The sequence below is a fragment of the Alnus glutinosa genome, chromosome 12 (genome assembly GCF_958979055.1).
Source record: "Alnus glutinosa chromosome 12, dhAlnGlut1.1, whole genome shotgun sequence".
Classification (NCBI taxonomy): domain Eukaryota; kingdom Viridiplantae; phylum Streptophyta; class Magnoliopsida; order Fagales; family Betulaceae; genus Alnus; species Alnus glutinosa.
Genome location: NC_084897.1, coordinates 314,629 through 328,082, shown reverse-complemented (window position 1 = coordinate 328,082; position 13,454 = coordinate 314,629). Strand labels below are relative to the sequence as shown.

Sequence of the window (13,454 nt, the reverse complement as noted above, 5' to 3'; positions counted from 1 at the left end):
ATTTTAAATGTTAAATTACAATTTTGTCAAATTTTTAACTACTTCTTTAATTTTTTTTTTTTTTAAATAGCACATTTAAAAGTTGTTATTTTTAAATTACAAATCCAAACGAAATCTTAAATAGTGGTGCTCGTACTTCTTCTTTATTATTACAACCGTCCATCTAAACTAACGCCCACAAAGCAACATGTAGGTATTGTATTGCAAGCTATCTAAATCCTTTGAATCTATGCCTAATTAAACCAAAAACCTTAAGGCTATATAATAAATGAAAAGAAAAAGAAGAATCAAAACTGCTCAACAATTTTTATTTTTATTTTTATTTTTTAAAGAAAAATTCTAAAAAGAATATATTAGAATAAAAGGCGGGCAAAGCAAGGATTAAGGAAGGAATAAAAATAGCTTGCTTTCCTTTTTAAAAATATATTCGCATAAATAGCATTTATTCTTTTCATAACCCGACCCGATTTACATGGTAGAGTGATTCCACTCATGAAAAGATGAGCAACCATTGCTAACACTATAAGCATAGAGAGTGTTATAAAAACACTCATTACATTGTTACATATTTCTTACACATCCACTTTTTTACAGGGAGTAGTGATTGGGGAAGGCCATTGACCGGCTCCGTCCTCCCCTTTATATTAAAAAACCTTCTTTTAATCCAAAAGAAAAAATAAAATAATATAAAAAACAAAAAGTGGATTAAAAGTGGGTTTTTTAATATAAAGGGGGAGGGAGCCGGTCAATGGTCTCCCTCCAATCACTACCCCTCTTACATGTGATAGGGCCTACACTACATGGGCCACACCCATATGAAAGGTGGGTGTGTAAGGAAATAGGATCCTCTCCATTCCAAATGAAATTGATGCTATCCATTTTATGGTAAAGATTTAAAGTTAATACATCTAATGGTGTACATGATTTCATATTATTTAAAATTTTAAAAAGCGTGACAACATTGATTTCATATACAGCATTATATGTACAAATTTCAAATCCTAACATTTTTCATATAAAATTGATAGTTTCCATTTCATTTAATGGAGAGGATCCTATTCCATGAGTAAGGGGTGTGAAATGATTTTTTATTTTCTTTTTTTAATCTTTTCCCTTATAACATTTGGACAAAGGGTTATTTTCTGTCCTCCAATAATAACATGTCACGTTGGTTTAGCACACCAAAACACTATAGGCTGAAGACACCCGATCACACCAAATTCATGAATTTTTTTTTTTTTTTTTTTTGCATATTACAGCAAGTTCTAAGTATATTTTTAAACAGAAGAGCTTTATTGCAAATGGATGTAACCATGTAGATTGATTTTTTTATATTTCTTTTTATATTATGTATAAATATAAATAATAAATAAAACAAATAATTTTTTTTTTTTGGTTGAATCTGCATCTTCAATCTTTGCATCGTCTTTCAACTACCCGTATAAAAGGAGGTGCTCCTTAGTCCATTCGCACCTTATCCGCACTTCTCTCTTTCGTTTATTTCTCTTCAGGCTTGACAAACTGAAGCTGAGATGCTCTGTAGTTATCAGAAACAGAGCATGAAAGAGAGGACCGGCAATTTCGAATTTAACACGACCTTTCGCTACAATTTCTTTACTTGTTGTAATAAATCCTTGTCTTAGATTAAACCCATTCAGAACCATATCTTAGTTTTTGCTAAAAATGACGTCACCACTCTGTCAATCACCTTTAGTGAAGCACTACCCCTCTGTTTCACCTTTCTCTTCCACATTCCTTCATACCCACAAAGATTACCGCCAAATCTCCCACGTGGGGTCCTCAAAATACCTTCAAATTTTTTATGTAGGAGCGAAAGCATCGAAATTGGGAGGTAGTGGGAGCAGGCGGATGCGTGCAATGGCTTCGTTGGGAGGGCTTTTAGGTGGGATATTCAAAGGGAATGACACTGGGGAATCCACTAGGCAGCAGTACGCTTCAGTTGTAGGAGTCATCAATGGATTGGAAGCTGAAATGTCCGCATTGTCGGATTCGGAGCTGAGGGACAAGACTTCGTTTTTGAGAGAGCGAGCCCAGCAGGGTGAATCTTTAGATTCCATTTTACCTGTAAGTTTTGAGTAGTAAACTCTTATTCTTATTTGTTTCTGGGATTATATTGGTTTTTCTTGTGTTTTCAGAAGTTGTTTAGTTATTGAATGTCTGTAATCCTAATTCAAGTGTAGTCTGTGTAGTCCCTCACCATCAATTCCTCAAAAGGTTAATTGTTTACATTGTCCGAATGAAGGAATCAGGGACTTTTGCTTGCATATATATTTTTTTTCTTTTCAAAATTCTTTGTTTTTCCAATTATGGCTAATATCGTTGTTACGTTCGTTTATAACCAAAAGCACGTATGTTGCAGGAAGCATTTGCTGTTGTCAGAGAGGCTTCAAAGCGGGTTCTAGGCCTTCGTCCTTTCGACGTCCAACTGATAGGTAAACTGTTTATGTATGATTTTTTTTTTTTTTTTGGCTTGGTCCTTTCCATGTCCAACAGCTGTTGAAATGACACTCGTGTGCTTACCTCCTTTGAAATCATGTTGGTCGGTCACAAGCAAGTTGGAGCTTTGTTTACATCACTAGTGTGCTAAAAACTTACGTATATATGTTGATTTGCATGTTGCATAATATTTCTTATGGTTCTTCGAGCTTTTTAATGCACATAAACTGATAAAAGCACGTTTTGCGTTGTCTATGCAGAATAGCACAAATACATAATATTGATTTGCTTGCATATCTAGAATTTTGGGGTTTGTTGTGTTCTTCACCATGTGTCGTGTCGGCTCAACACTTGTGTCCAACATCCCTAGGTTAAGTTTTTGTGTTTTCGTAGTCATAACTGGCCAATTTATGTTTAATAAACTCTTTGTTCATTTAGGTGGCATGGTTCTTCATAAGGGAGAAATAGCTGAAATGAGGACTGGAGAAGGAAAGACCCTTGTTGCTATTTTACCAGCTTATCTAAATGCATTAACTGGAAAAGGAGTGCATGTTGTAACTGTCAATGATTATCTTGCTCGACGAGATTGTGAGTGGGTTGGTCAAGTTCCCCGTTTTCTTGGATTGAAGGTTGGCCTAATCCAACGTATGTCTCATTCTTTTATATTTGTTATACTCCATGTTCTGTGTCCTTTAATATGTATTACAATTACTTTGTATTTAGATGGATGGATACTCCGATGTAATCTTTCGGAGATTGATCATTTTAAAGCTTATGTGCCTCACTCTTCCAGAATCTAAAAGTCTAATTTTCTATTTTTGATTTGGTCATGTGTTTTACTAACATGGTAGTTAATAGTTCAAGAATTAGATCACCAAATTCTTTTGAAAACCGTACCAGATCCAATGAATATCTCTCTCTCTCCACAAACTATTCATTGATAGAGTTACTCACAAACTATTCATGATAGAGTCGCTCTTGATTTTTGGTTTTAGTGGTATGCTCCAATAACCATTCAAACTAGCTAGTCACATATGCACTTGATTTAGATGATGTAAAAGCCATTGATAGAGTTGCTCACAAACTATTCATTGATAGAGTCGCTCTTGATTTTTGGTTTTAGTGGTATGCTCCAATAACCGTTCAAACTAGCTAGACATATGCACTTGATTTAGATGATGTAAAAGCCACTTTGCCCTTGAAATTTGTTTCACTTGGTGGAAATTTTGGCACAGTTATGTAGTTGGCTGCTATTCGATTTTCATCAATATTAAATGCTGTATAGTTTGTGAAAGGAGAAAAAAGGGAAGTTGTACATGTGTTTGCCACAGCATCCAGAGAGGAAGGGCAACTTAATGGTTTGATGGATAGACTTCAGATTGTGATTGATAATCTTGTGCTGGGCTATCTTTAAAAGTGATTCCTTCAGTTCACGGTAGGGGAGGAGGTGGATAGGTGCTTCAGAAGATACACTTGAAGGAAGTTAATCAATGTTCATCTGACCGAATTCATAGTTTAGAAAAAAACTCAGGAGAACCACGTACTCTTGTTAGTCTTCATTAATCTCTGACTTAATCTATTTTGCTCCCACTAAAACATTTTTATTTTTTTATTGTTTTATTAAGTCCTCCACAAAGTACTTCGACTCTGGGTGGATCTTCCAAATGAGAAATTGGTAGCTTCTCATATCCTACTCTTTGTCATTTTCCCTTTCTGTATTGTTCTTCTGCGCTAATCTTACCTCAATTAAGGGTTTGAACTCTTTTCTAACCCATTCTTCTTTTGCGTCTGTCAGAGCTTGTGTTCCCTTCCATTCCCTTTTGATCTTGTTTGTATTTAATGTTGTTAACCAATAATCTTTAGGTGTTGGGATTAACCTGACAATTGGCAACTAGATATATACCTACTTCTTTCTTTATTTTATATCTTTCCTTCCTCTTAAAATTTATCTGGCTAACTTAATGGTATTTTCTAGCACCTCTTATGAATGGAAAGTGTGAAATGCAGCATGTTAATGAATTTATGAGTCTAGTTTAAGTATCACTTTTCTCTTGATTCTGATCTGCCTTTCTTCTTCTTCTTCTTTCCTTTTTTTTTTTTAATTGACATCAATGACCTTTTATCATTTAATATATATTTTCTTTTTATCTGTTTAAATACTTGTGGCTTTCAAGTTTTCATTGTGATTCTACTTGTTGTCTGCTTCTCTTTGATTTGGTTGAACTGTATTGATTTGCATTCTGCAGTTATCTTCTTATGGGTTTGGTTTGGTTTTTTAATAGTCACTGGGTATTGCTTCTACACATTGGCTTGTCAATTTAGCTTTTCAATATAATCTAACAACTGGATGTATGTGTGGCAGAGAATATGACAAGTGAACAAAGAAGGGAAAATTACTTATGTGACATCACATATGTGACCAATAGTGAGCTTGGTTTTGATTATTTGAGAGACAACCTTGCCACGGAAAGTAATTTTTGCTTTTTGTGCTGTTTTATATATTATTACTTTATTGCATGAATTGTAATCCATTCAAGAGCTTCCTGATTTCCATTTCTACCTTAGCTGAAGGAATTTTCTGACAATTTACAGAGTGTTGAGGAGCTTGTTTTAAGGAGTTTCAATTACTGTGTAATTGATGAGGTTGATTCCATCCTTATTGATGAAGCTAGAACTCCTCTCATCATATCTGGACCTGCAGAAAAACCTAGTGATCGGTATTATAAAGCTGCAAAGATAGCTTCAGCCTTTGAAAGGGATATACATTACACTGTAAGACTGCGAAGCACATGTTTTGACTGATAAAACTTCTCTGTTTGACAGGGATTCTTTCTGAACTTAAAAGAATTCCATTGGATCCAGAAATAATACATTCCAATAATCTCTTGAATCGTTCAATATAAATTAATTCTACTCTGGTGCTGAATGGCCGGATTTGTATTACTAATTTTGTCCTTTTATTAATTTGTTTACTGCACTACAAAAGTTAATAGAATGGCTTTTCTTATTTATTTATTCATTTTTTCTTTTTAGATTGATTTTGGCTGTGCAAAACAAAGCTTTATTGGCCTTTATTTATTTATTTTTTATTGAATTTTATTTACATCATTCACATCTCAATCAATTTCATACAGTAACCACTTCTTGGGTTGCTCAGTATCTTAATCGAATGATGACTTCTTAAGAGGAACTGTGCCCTGTGACCGTCACAAATAGCTCTGCAATGCCTGTCCACATTCCAAACATGCTGTTGAGTGTATACATAATTTGATGTAGAACATGGACCTATGCAACTGATATTGGTTGGAAAATATGATGGATTGTGGGGACAAGACTTGTTTGATCATAATACAGAAAAGGAATAAAGTTATAGTAAATAAAGCTTCCATTTGGGAAGAAATAAAAATGGTTGTTCTTAAAAGAAATGTGTTTGAATAAGGATTTTAGCTGCGCGAGCAAATGAGAAAAAGAAGTATTAGGAGGAGGATATTATTATATTTTGGATAAACATGTAGTTCTGAGTTATGTATTAATATGTAATTGTATAATTTGATTTGTCCTGGGTTGTAAGAATTCGCGACATCATCATTTCCATTCAAAGTCAACTCTGCCTGGCGTCCTTTTTCATTCATGTAGCTCAATAAATTAATTGCATCACCCATTTGTTGTTGATCCTGTGATGGTTCGCTGTGAAATACTTTGAAAACAGATTGATTATTAGGCTCAACTGCTTTCAAAACTAACACACAATAAATATATTGGTTCAGTTATCAGGGAAAACAGTATTATTACACTTCTTAGGTTTTGGTTGCTATTGGTTGGGCCCAAACCTAGGGGCTTTGACTTCAGCATTGCCTCTAGATCATCGAACAAAAAAATTGTTCCATTTATGAGCAAAACTTGTCCCGTTTCTAGTAATCAGGCGTGGATGCATTGTGGATTAGCATAGGATAATTTTTCAATTTTCTTTTTTCTTACTGAGGTTGTTGCAGGTTGATGAGAAGCAGAAGACAGTTCTACTAATGGAACAGGGTTATGAGGATGCTGAAGCAATTCTGGATGTAAAGGATTTATATGATCCTCGAGAACAGTGGGCATCATTTGTTCTGAATGCAATAAAAGCGAAAGAATTATTTCTTAGAGACGTGAACTATATTATCCGTGGCAAGGAAGTTCTAATTGTGGACGAGTTTACCGGTCGAGTCATGCAGGTGAATCTTCATCTAGGATCTGTATCTCACAAGAAAATTTTAGCAGAGGAAAATTTTTGGCGAACTGTATGCTTTGCATATTGTTGAGTGCATTAGTTCCTTTCATTTACCATTTACCAGAGAAAAGGAAACAACTTTTACATGGAAGTTATGTTGCCCTTTCTATGAAGGTTTCTGAAAAAGAATGAAATTTAACATCAAGTTTGATTCCCTAACTTATTCAGACAAATGGACACACACAACTTCTCAAGGAAAGTTGTAATCTCAGCTTCTCAAGGAAAGTAGTAATCTCTCTGTTACCCATTGTGACATATTATAGGAATATGAATATGAAGCTACAAAGCCCTCAGCAGACACAGCATAGACTGGCTTATTTTCTCAGAATAATAAGGGCTATGCAGTTCTTTTCCGCAAATTCCTGAAACTTTCTATTTCTACATATTTAACATCAGTTTTTCCAAATCTTAGCAAAGCTTATTCATGCAATAAAAGCTAATCCTTAGTCATGAATTGGCCCTTCCTGTAGAGGATCACTTATTCATCTTCTTCTAATGTAATTCAGAATTTGTAATAGCTGTTGACCTATATATCATTGGAAATAACACTATTTTCCTTTCTTTTGTTTTACTGAGATTGACCAGATTTAGGTTGAAGAGTTTAACGAATTTCTGTATGCATAATTCAGTTTGTTTGTGTATATACAAAATATAAGGTTCACTTGATTGCGTGGGTAGTAGTAGCCCTCAAACACACCGCATGTGGCAGTCGCTTAATGAATTTCTTCAACTTATAGTATTCTGCCATCATTATAATAGCCATGACCAGGATTACATGCACAGAAATCTCAAGGATATGAAAAACAAGGGTAAAAAGGAAGCTGTTGATTTCTCAAGGCACGACATAATGTCTATTACTTGTCTTTTCTGTTAGGGGAGACGGTGGAGTGATGGGCTTCACCAGGCAGTTGAAGCAAAAGAAGGTTTACCAATACAAAATGAGACTGTAACTCTGGCGTCAATTAGCTATCAGAACTTCTTTCTCCAGGTTGGAGCTTCTTAGTCAGAGTATTAGCTGAAGCCTGTGGCAATTTATTATCTCTGATTTCCTAATGCCTTTTTCCTTGCATTGTTGGCAGTTCCCTAAACTTTGTGGAATGACTGGCACTGCAGCAACTGAAAGTACAGAATTTGAGAGCATATACAAGCTTAAAGTTACAATTGTACCTACTAACAAGCCTATGATAAGAAAGGTATCTTCCAGCAACCCATGTCTAAAGTTTTGGGATGAAATGTAAAATGGGAGAAAATAGCGGAAGCAGAGAGAAAAGGTTCACAAAGGAATTTTGGGTGGTTTGGTGTTAGATGCCTATGTCTACCACTAGGAATTTTCCTAAGGGCTACATTGTGCGCTTTTTCACTTGATTTGTTTACAATATATATGATCCCTATTTATTGGGAAAATGGGGTTAGGTGGAGAGAATACAAATAAAGGATTTGATTAAAATCTCAAATAAATGAGAAATAATCTATTAAGGAAAATATAAACCCAATATAGAAATCCTATATCCTATCTAATGTTAGCAAATTTTTGACGCGACTTACGAACTCGACACGAACCCAACCCAAAATTAGCGGGTTAGGGTTGAGGGGTACGACTCGTTTAATTGAATAGGTCATATTAGAATTGACTTATCTAGTCTTATACCAATTTCTCGACACGCAACTCTGGGTCTGATAATTTTCAACATGACCTAGGAACCCTATACGAATCCAACATGGAATTAACGGGTTAGGGTTGACCTATATAGTCTTATGATCATGCCTCGACAAGATCTGAATCTGACACGCGAATCCGAATTCCCACCCTAATTCTAACACCATCCATGTCTAACATATCTGCAGTACTAGTGGTTATTATCATTGCAATGCAGATTTGCATAACCTATTACCTGAATGTGGAGTGTGTAAAACAAAGAAGAATTTATTACTAGATTTTTTTTTTCAATGTAAATGATTAAATAAATAGATTTCCCTAGGAGGAGGGGCAATTTAGTTTTTCTTATTTTTTATTTTAAATTATTTATAGTCTGGAAACCTTTTTTAAACCCATATATGGGAGTTCCATTGATGGTATGGAACTTATTTAAATATTTGAAGTCAGCCAATTTCCTTATGATCTCTTTAATTTATTTTAGGATGAGTCTGATGTAGTTTTCAGAGCAACTACGGGAAAATGGCGGGCTGTTGTGGTAGAGATTTCTAGAATGCACAAGACAGGCCGCCCAGTACTTGTTGGCACAACTAGCGTCGAACAGAGTGATCTATTGTCAGAACAGTTGCAAGAAGCTGGAATTCCCCATGAGGTGAGGTATCTTTTGTCTTTAAGGATAAAAGCTATATAAATTGGGAGAATGTGACATGCAAATGAACTTTACAATGAACAACCAAGTGTGATATTAAGTCTTTTACTTATCATTTCCGTGTGGATATGTACTTTTGGCTGCTAATAAATCAACCACTATTCATTTCAAAAGACAGAGAATAAACCTAAAATTGTTTTAGGCGTTGTCTATGTGGAAAATTTTAATTGAATGTATGTATTTTGAAGGTTCTCAATGCAAAACCAGAGAATGTGGAGAGGGAAGCAGAAATTGTAGCACAGAGTGGTCGTCTTGGGGCTGTGACAATTGCGACCAATATGGCAGGTCGCGGGACAGATATAATCCTTGGTGGTAATGCAGAATTTATGGCAAGGTTGAAGCTACGTGAGATGCTTATGCCAAGGTATCATCTGACCTTCTTCATAATTGTTTTGTTCCTGAAGGTTTTTACCTTACACGAGCCTTCTGATCAGCCTCCTGGTGGTTAAATTGCTTAGCTCCTCTTTTTATCTGAAATTTCTGATAGAAGTATTCAGCTGCATAACCTCCTAAACATGAATTGATGTGTGAAATATTTTTCCAAGCATCTAGAGTCAACTGATGGTATATTGTTCTCATTTATAAAATTTATATTTAGATAATTGGTTTTCTTTGTGAATATTAACAAACACCTCATTAAGAGGGATAAAGCCATTAACACTGCATGTGCCATATGCATAGTTTGCACAATGCTTCCCACTATCAAGGGGCATTTGTCCCATCTATAACATTATATGGGAAAGAGCACCTATGGGTTCTCCTAAGCCAGTTCCTTTGCATGTGTGCAATGTAGCCCGTTATATTATAGAACTGAAAGGGGTGTCAGTTTAAAGCAATCTGCTGTGTTTAAGTTTCTTAAGAAATTTATTACATTCTCTTTAGTACAATATTATTGCAGAGTTGTTAAGCCAATCGAAGGAGTTTTTGTATCAGTGAAGAAACCTCCTCCAAAGAAGACATGGAAGGTGTAATTTTGGTTTTGTTCAAATGGTATATGTATTTGCTATTCACATTCACATTCGCATGTAAATTTGGTTTTCAGAAATATTGCTGTTTTCCATAACATTGTCATTATCCTGGAACTCAGTGTTATATAATTTTCCAGGTGAATGAAAATTTATTCCCATGCAAATTATCGAGTGCAAATACGAAGTTGGCTGAGGAGGCTGTACAATTAGCTGCCAAGACTTGGGGTCAGAGATCTTTAAGTGATCTTGAAGCTGAGGACCGTTTATCTTATTCTTGTGAAAAGGTGAACTTCTTTGTAGCTTCTAATTTTTCTTTTGCAGTTTAACATTAACAGACAATTTTGCAGTGTGAGATATTTCTTCCCATGTTTCGTGAAATTTGTTACTATGTTATTGGCTAGGTATTATCCCATTGTGATAATGCCGAAAGTAAATTTCATATCTTTGCATTTATAGGCGCCTGCTCAGGATGAAGTCATTGCCAAACTGCGGTATGCTTTTCTAGAAGTAGTTAAGGAATATAAGGTCTATACTGAGGAAGAAAGGAAGAAGGTTAGTTTTGATCTCCAAAAGTAAACCAAGTTGCTTCTGTTCGCTAGTGTTGATTGCAATTTTTATATCTCCACACCCATAGGTTGTATCAGCTGGTGGACTTCATGTGGTGGGAACAGAACGCCATGAATCTCGCCGAATTGACAATCAGGTTAAAGTTTTTTCATCTTGTTTTAGTATCTTCCATCTACTCTGGGTTCTTCCCCCACTTTTTTATTCGAATTTTTTTCATCTTTCTCCCTACATAGTCTTGACCTCAGAATACTTCTCTGGAACATGACATAAATTGAACTTGCAATGTCTATGCATACAGCTCCGTGGTCGAACTGGTCGGCAAGGCGATCCTGGAAGTTCGCGCTTCTTCTTAAGTCTTGAAGATAACATCTTTCGGATTTTTGGTGGAGACCGAATTCAGGTTTGATATGATTGTTTCTTGGTAAGCAGTTCCATTAGGATAGTTGCTAATGCAATTTTTGGATATAGTTGGTAAAAACATTCTGGATTTTGCAATTTGTAGGGTTTAATGAGAGCTTTTAGAGTAGAAGACCTACCTATTGAGTCCAAGATGCTGACCAAAGCTCTAGATGAAGCTCAGCGCAAAGTGGAGAATTACTTTTTTGATATTCGGAAGCAGTTATTTGAGTATGATGAAGTTCTAAACAGTCAAAGAGATCGTGTATATACGGAGAGAAGGCGAGCCCTCAAATCTAACGATCTTCAATCTCTTGTTATTGAATTTGCTGAATTGACAATGAATGATATATTAGAGGTATGTGTCTAAGCTTTTCAATTTTTGGGTTTTCTCCCCCCCTCTCTCAAAGAGTCCAGTACAATCAACATGTATGAAATCCTGAAGTAAATATATTATTTGAAATGAATAGGCAAATATTGGCATGGATGCCCCAAAGGAAAGCTGGGATCTGGAAAAGCTCATTGCAAAACTTCAACAGTAAGAGACACCCTTGATTCTGTGTGTTGGTTCAAAATTGACTTGAATTCTTTAGGATGGCTGAAGAAGCATTCTGCATTTCTTGTCCAATTCTTGGTAGTGTTGTGTTTTGCAGCTTTTGGTTTCTGATATAAGTGTCTTGGAGATTTTGGTTTCTAAAATCTGCAATATGGATGATCGTTGAAATTGAGCACTACTTTCTTCCTTAATGATGGTTGTTTGAATGATCTTTATTTTACCCCATAAAGTCTGCTGGATCTCCTCATTTTACTTGGCCCTGGAAAATAATTTTGCCGACAAACATGTTGCTGTTTGTTTAGGTATTGCTATCTTTTGGATGATCTGACCCCAGATTTGCTGAGGAGCAAGTGTTCTAGCTATGAGGAATTGCAGGATTACCTTCGTCTGCGAGGCCGGGAAGCATATTTTCAGAAGAGGGTCAGTATTTTACTCTACTTAACCTGACTCTAGTTTATTACAGAAGAGTGTCAGTATTTCTTACATTAAAATAGCTGCTTTTTTTTTTTTTTTTTTTTTTTTTTTTTTTTTTTTCCTTAATCTTTTTTTCCCGAGTATTGTTTTAGGATATTGTGGAGAAACAAGCACCAGGCTTAATGAAAGAAGCTGAGAGGTTCTTAATTTTGAGTAACATTGATCGTTTGTGGAAAGAACACCTGCAAGCAATTAAGTTTGTTCAGCAAGCTGTGGGTTTACGTGGGTATGCACAGCGAGATCCACTTATTGAGTATAAACTAGAAGGCTATAATCTCTTCTTGGAGATGATGGCACAAATAAGAAGAAATGTTATATACTCCATATATCAGGTTTGTGCTAAATCCAACATGGATTTTTAATCGCAGCATGTTGCTTAAATGTACCTACTTGGCTACTTGTTCTGTTTTTTAACTTATTTTGGTTTTTGATTTGTCAGTTTCAACCAGTGCTAGTAAAGAAGGATCAGCAACAAACACAGAATGAAATAGGCAAACTTGGTAGGAGTGATAATAATCCTGATCCAGTTGTTGCGGGCAAGTCTTCCTCATCAGTTTCCGGGCCCCAAGCTAGCGCTTAAGGCCGGAACAGGATTTCCAGCAATTTAGACAGTAATTATGAAGGCCTACATCCCTAGCTCTCCCAAGGAACAAGTGTAAAAAGCTTTATTTCATTCTCTTGAGTACTACGTAGGTGCTTGTAATTAATTGTTCCTAGCAATTTTTTTGAATCAATGAGTCAAATGTATATCTATAAACAATAGAGATGTTGTATAACACACTGAATATTGTAAATCTATATGGTCTTAATATAGCACTAAGGATTTTTCATGTAGAGTTTAGATTTCTCATAGTGGGATCAGGTATAGTTATTAGTATCTTACCATATATGATCTATTCTTAGAATACAAATTTACTTTTTCTTTTTTATAACTATTTTCATGCATCTTTTATGTGTATATTAAGTGTAAATGTTTCATACGACACAAGGGTATAGAAGATGCACTATACACACTTGATGAATCATTTTCATTTATTACTTTCTTTTTTTTTCTTTTAAAGCATTTTTTTTACCATAAAAGTATTGTAATTAGGGTTTTTAAATGTGTTTTTGTTAGTTGTTCATAGGATTTCTAAAATTAATATTTATTTAATTATATTACTGAAAGTGACTAGAAAGTAGAAATAAGAGACCTAATCGAAGATCATCGTGCATAAATCATTGTAAGTACTAGAATAAATGAAGAAAAAAAAAAGAAGAAAAGAAGAAAGAGTTGGGTGAAGCTATTATGTAATAAGTATTAGAATGTTATTATCTGAATGAAGCAAAGGTTGACACTAGTCTTGAGAATGCTTATTTCTTGCATAAAAGATTGTATAACATCTTGCTAGAGAGAGAGAGAGAGA

General features: G+C 35.1%; 1 protein-coding gene across 1 annotated transcript; it reads left to right on the top strand.

Annotated features, from left to right (window-relative positions):
• The first annotated feature begins 1,467 nt into the window (after positions 1-1,467).
• On the top strand, positions 1,468-12,882 carry LOC133851529 (protein translocase subunit SecA, chloroplastic). Its single transcript, XM_062287970.1, has 20 exons — positions 1,468-2,085; positions 2,381-2,453; positions 2,896-3,102; positions 4,820-4,922; positions 5,049-5,229; positions 6,450-6,668; positions 7,599-7,712; positions 7,804-7,917; positions 8,863-9,030; positions 9,276-9,451; positions 9,986-10,052; positions 10,193-10,339; positions 10,512-10,607; positions 10,690-10,758; positions 10,921-11,022; positions 11,125-11,376; positions 11,489-11,556; positions 11,877-11,994; positions 12,141-12,380; positions 12,488-12,882. The coding sequence occupies exons 1-20, from the start codon at positions 1,684-1,686 to the stop codon at positions 12,626-12,628; spliced, it is 3,057 nt and encodes a 1,018-aa protein (XP_062143954.1). The 5' UTR covers positions 1,468-1,683; the 3' UTR covers positions 12,629-12,882.
• The last annotated feature ends 572 nt before the right edge of the window (positions 12,883-13,454 follow it).

Coding starts and splice junctions, on each gene's coding strand:
- LOC133851529 (XM_062287970.1), top strand. CDS start 1,684: ATGACGTCACCACTCTGTCAATCACCTTTAGTGAAGCACTACCCCTCT. Junction 6,669..7,598: donor TTACCGGTCGAGTCATGCAG/GTGAATCTTCAT, acceptor CTTTTCTGTTAG/GGGAGACGGTGGAGTGATGG. Junction 7,713..7,803: donor ATCAGAACTTCTTTCTCCAG/GTTGGAGCTTCT, acceptor CATTGTTGGCAG/TTCCCTAAACTTTGTGGAAT.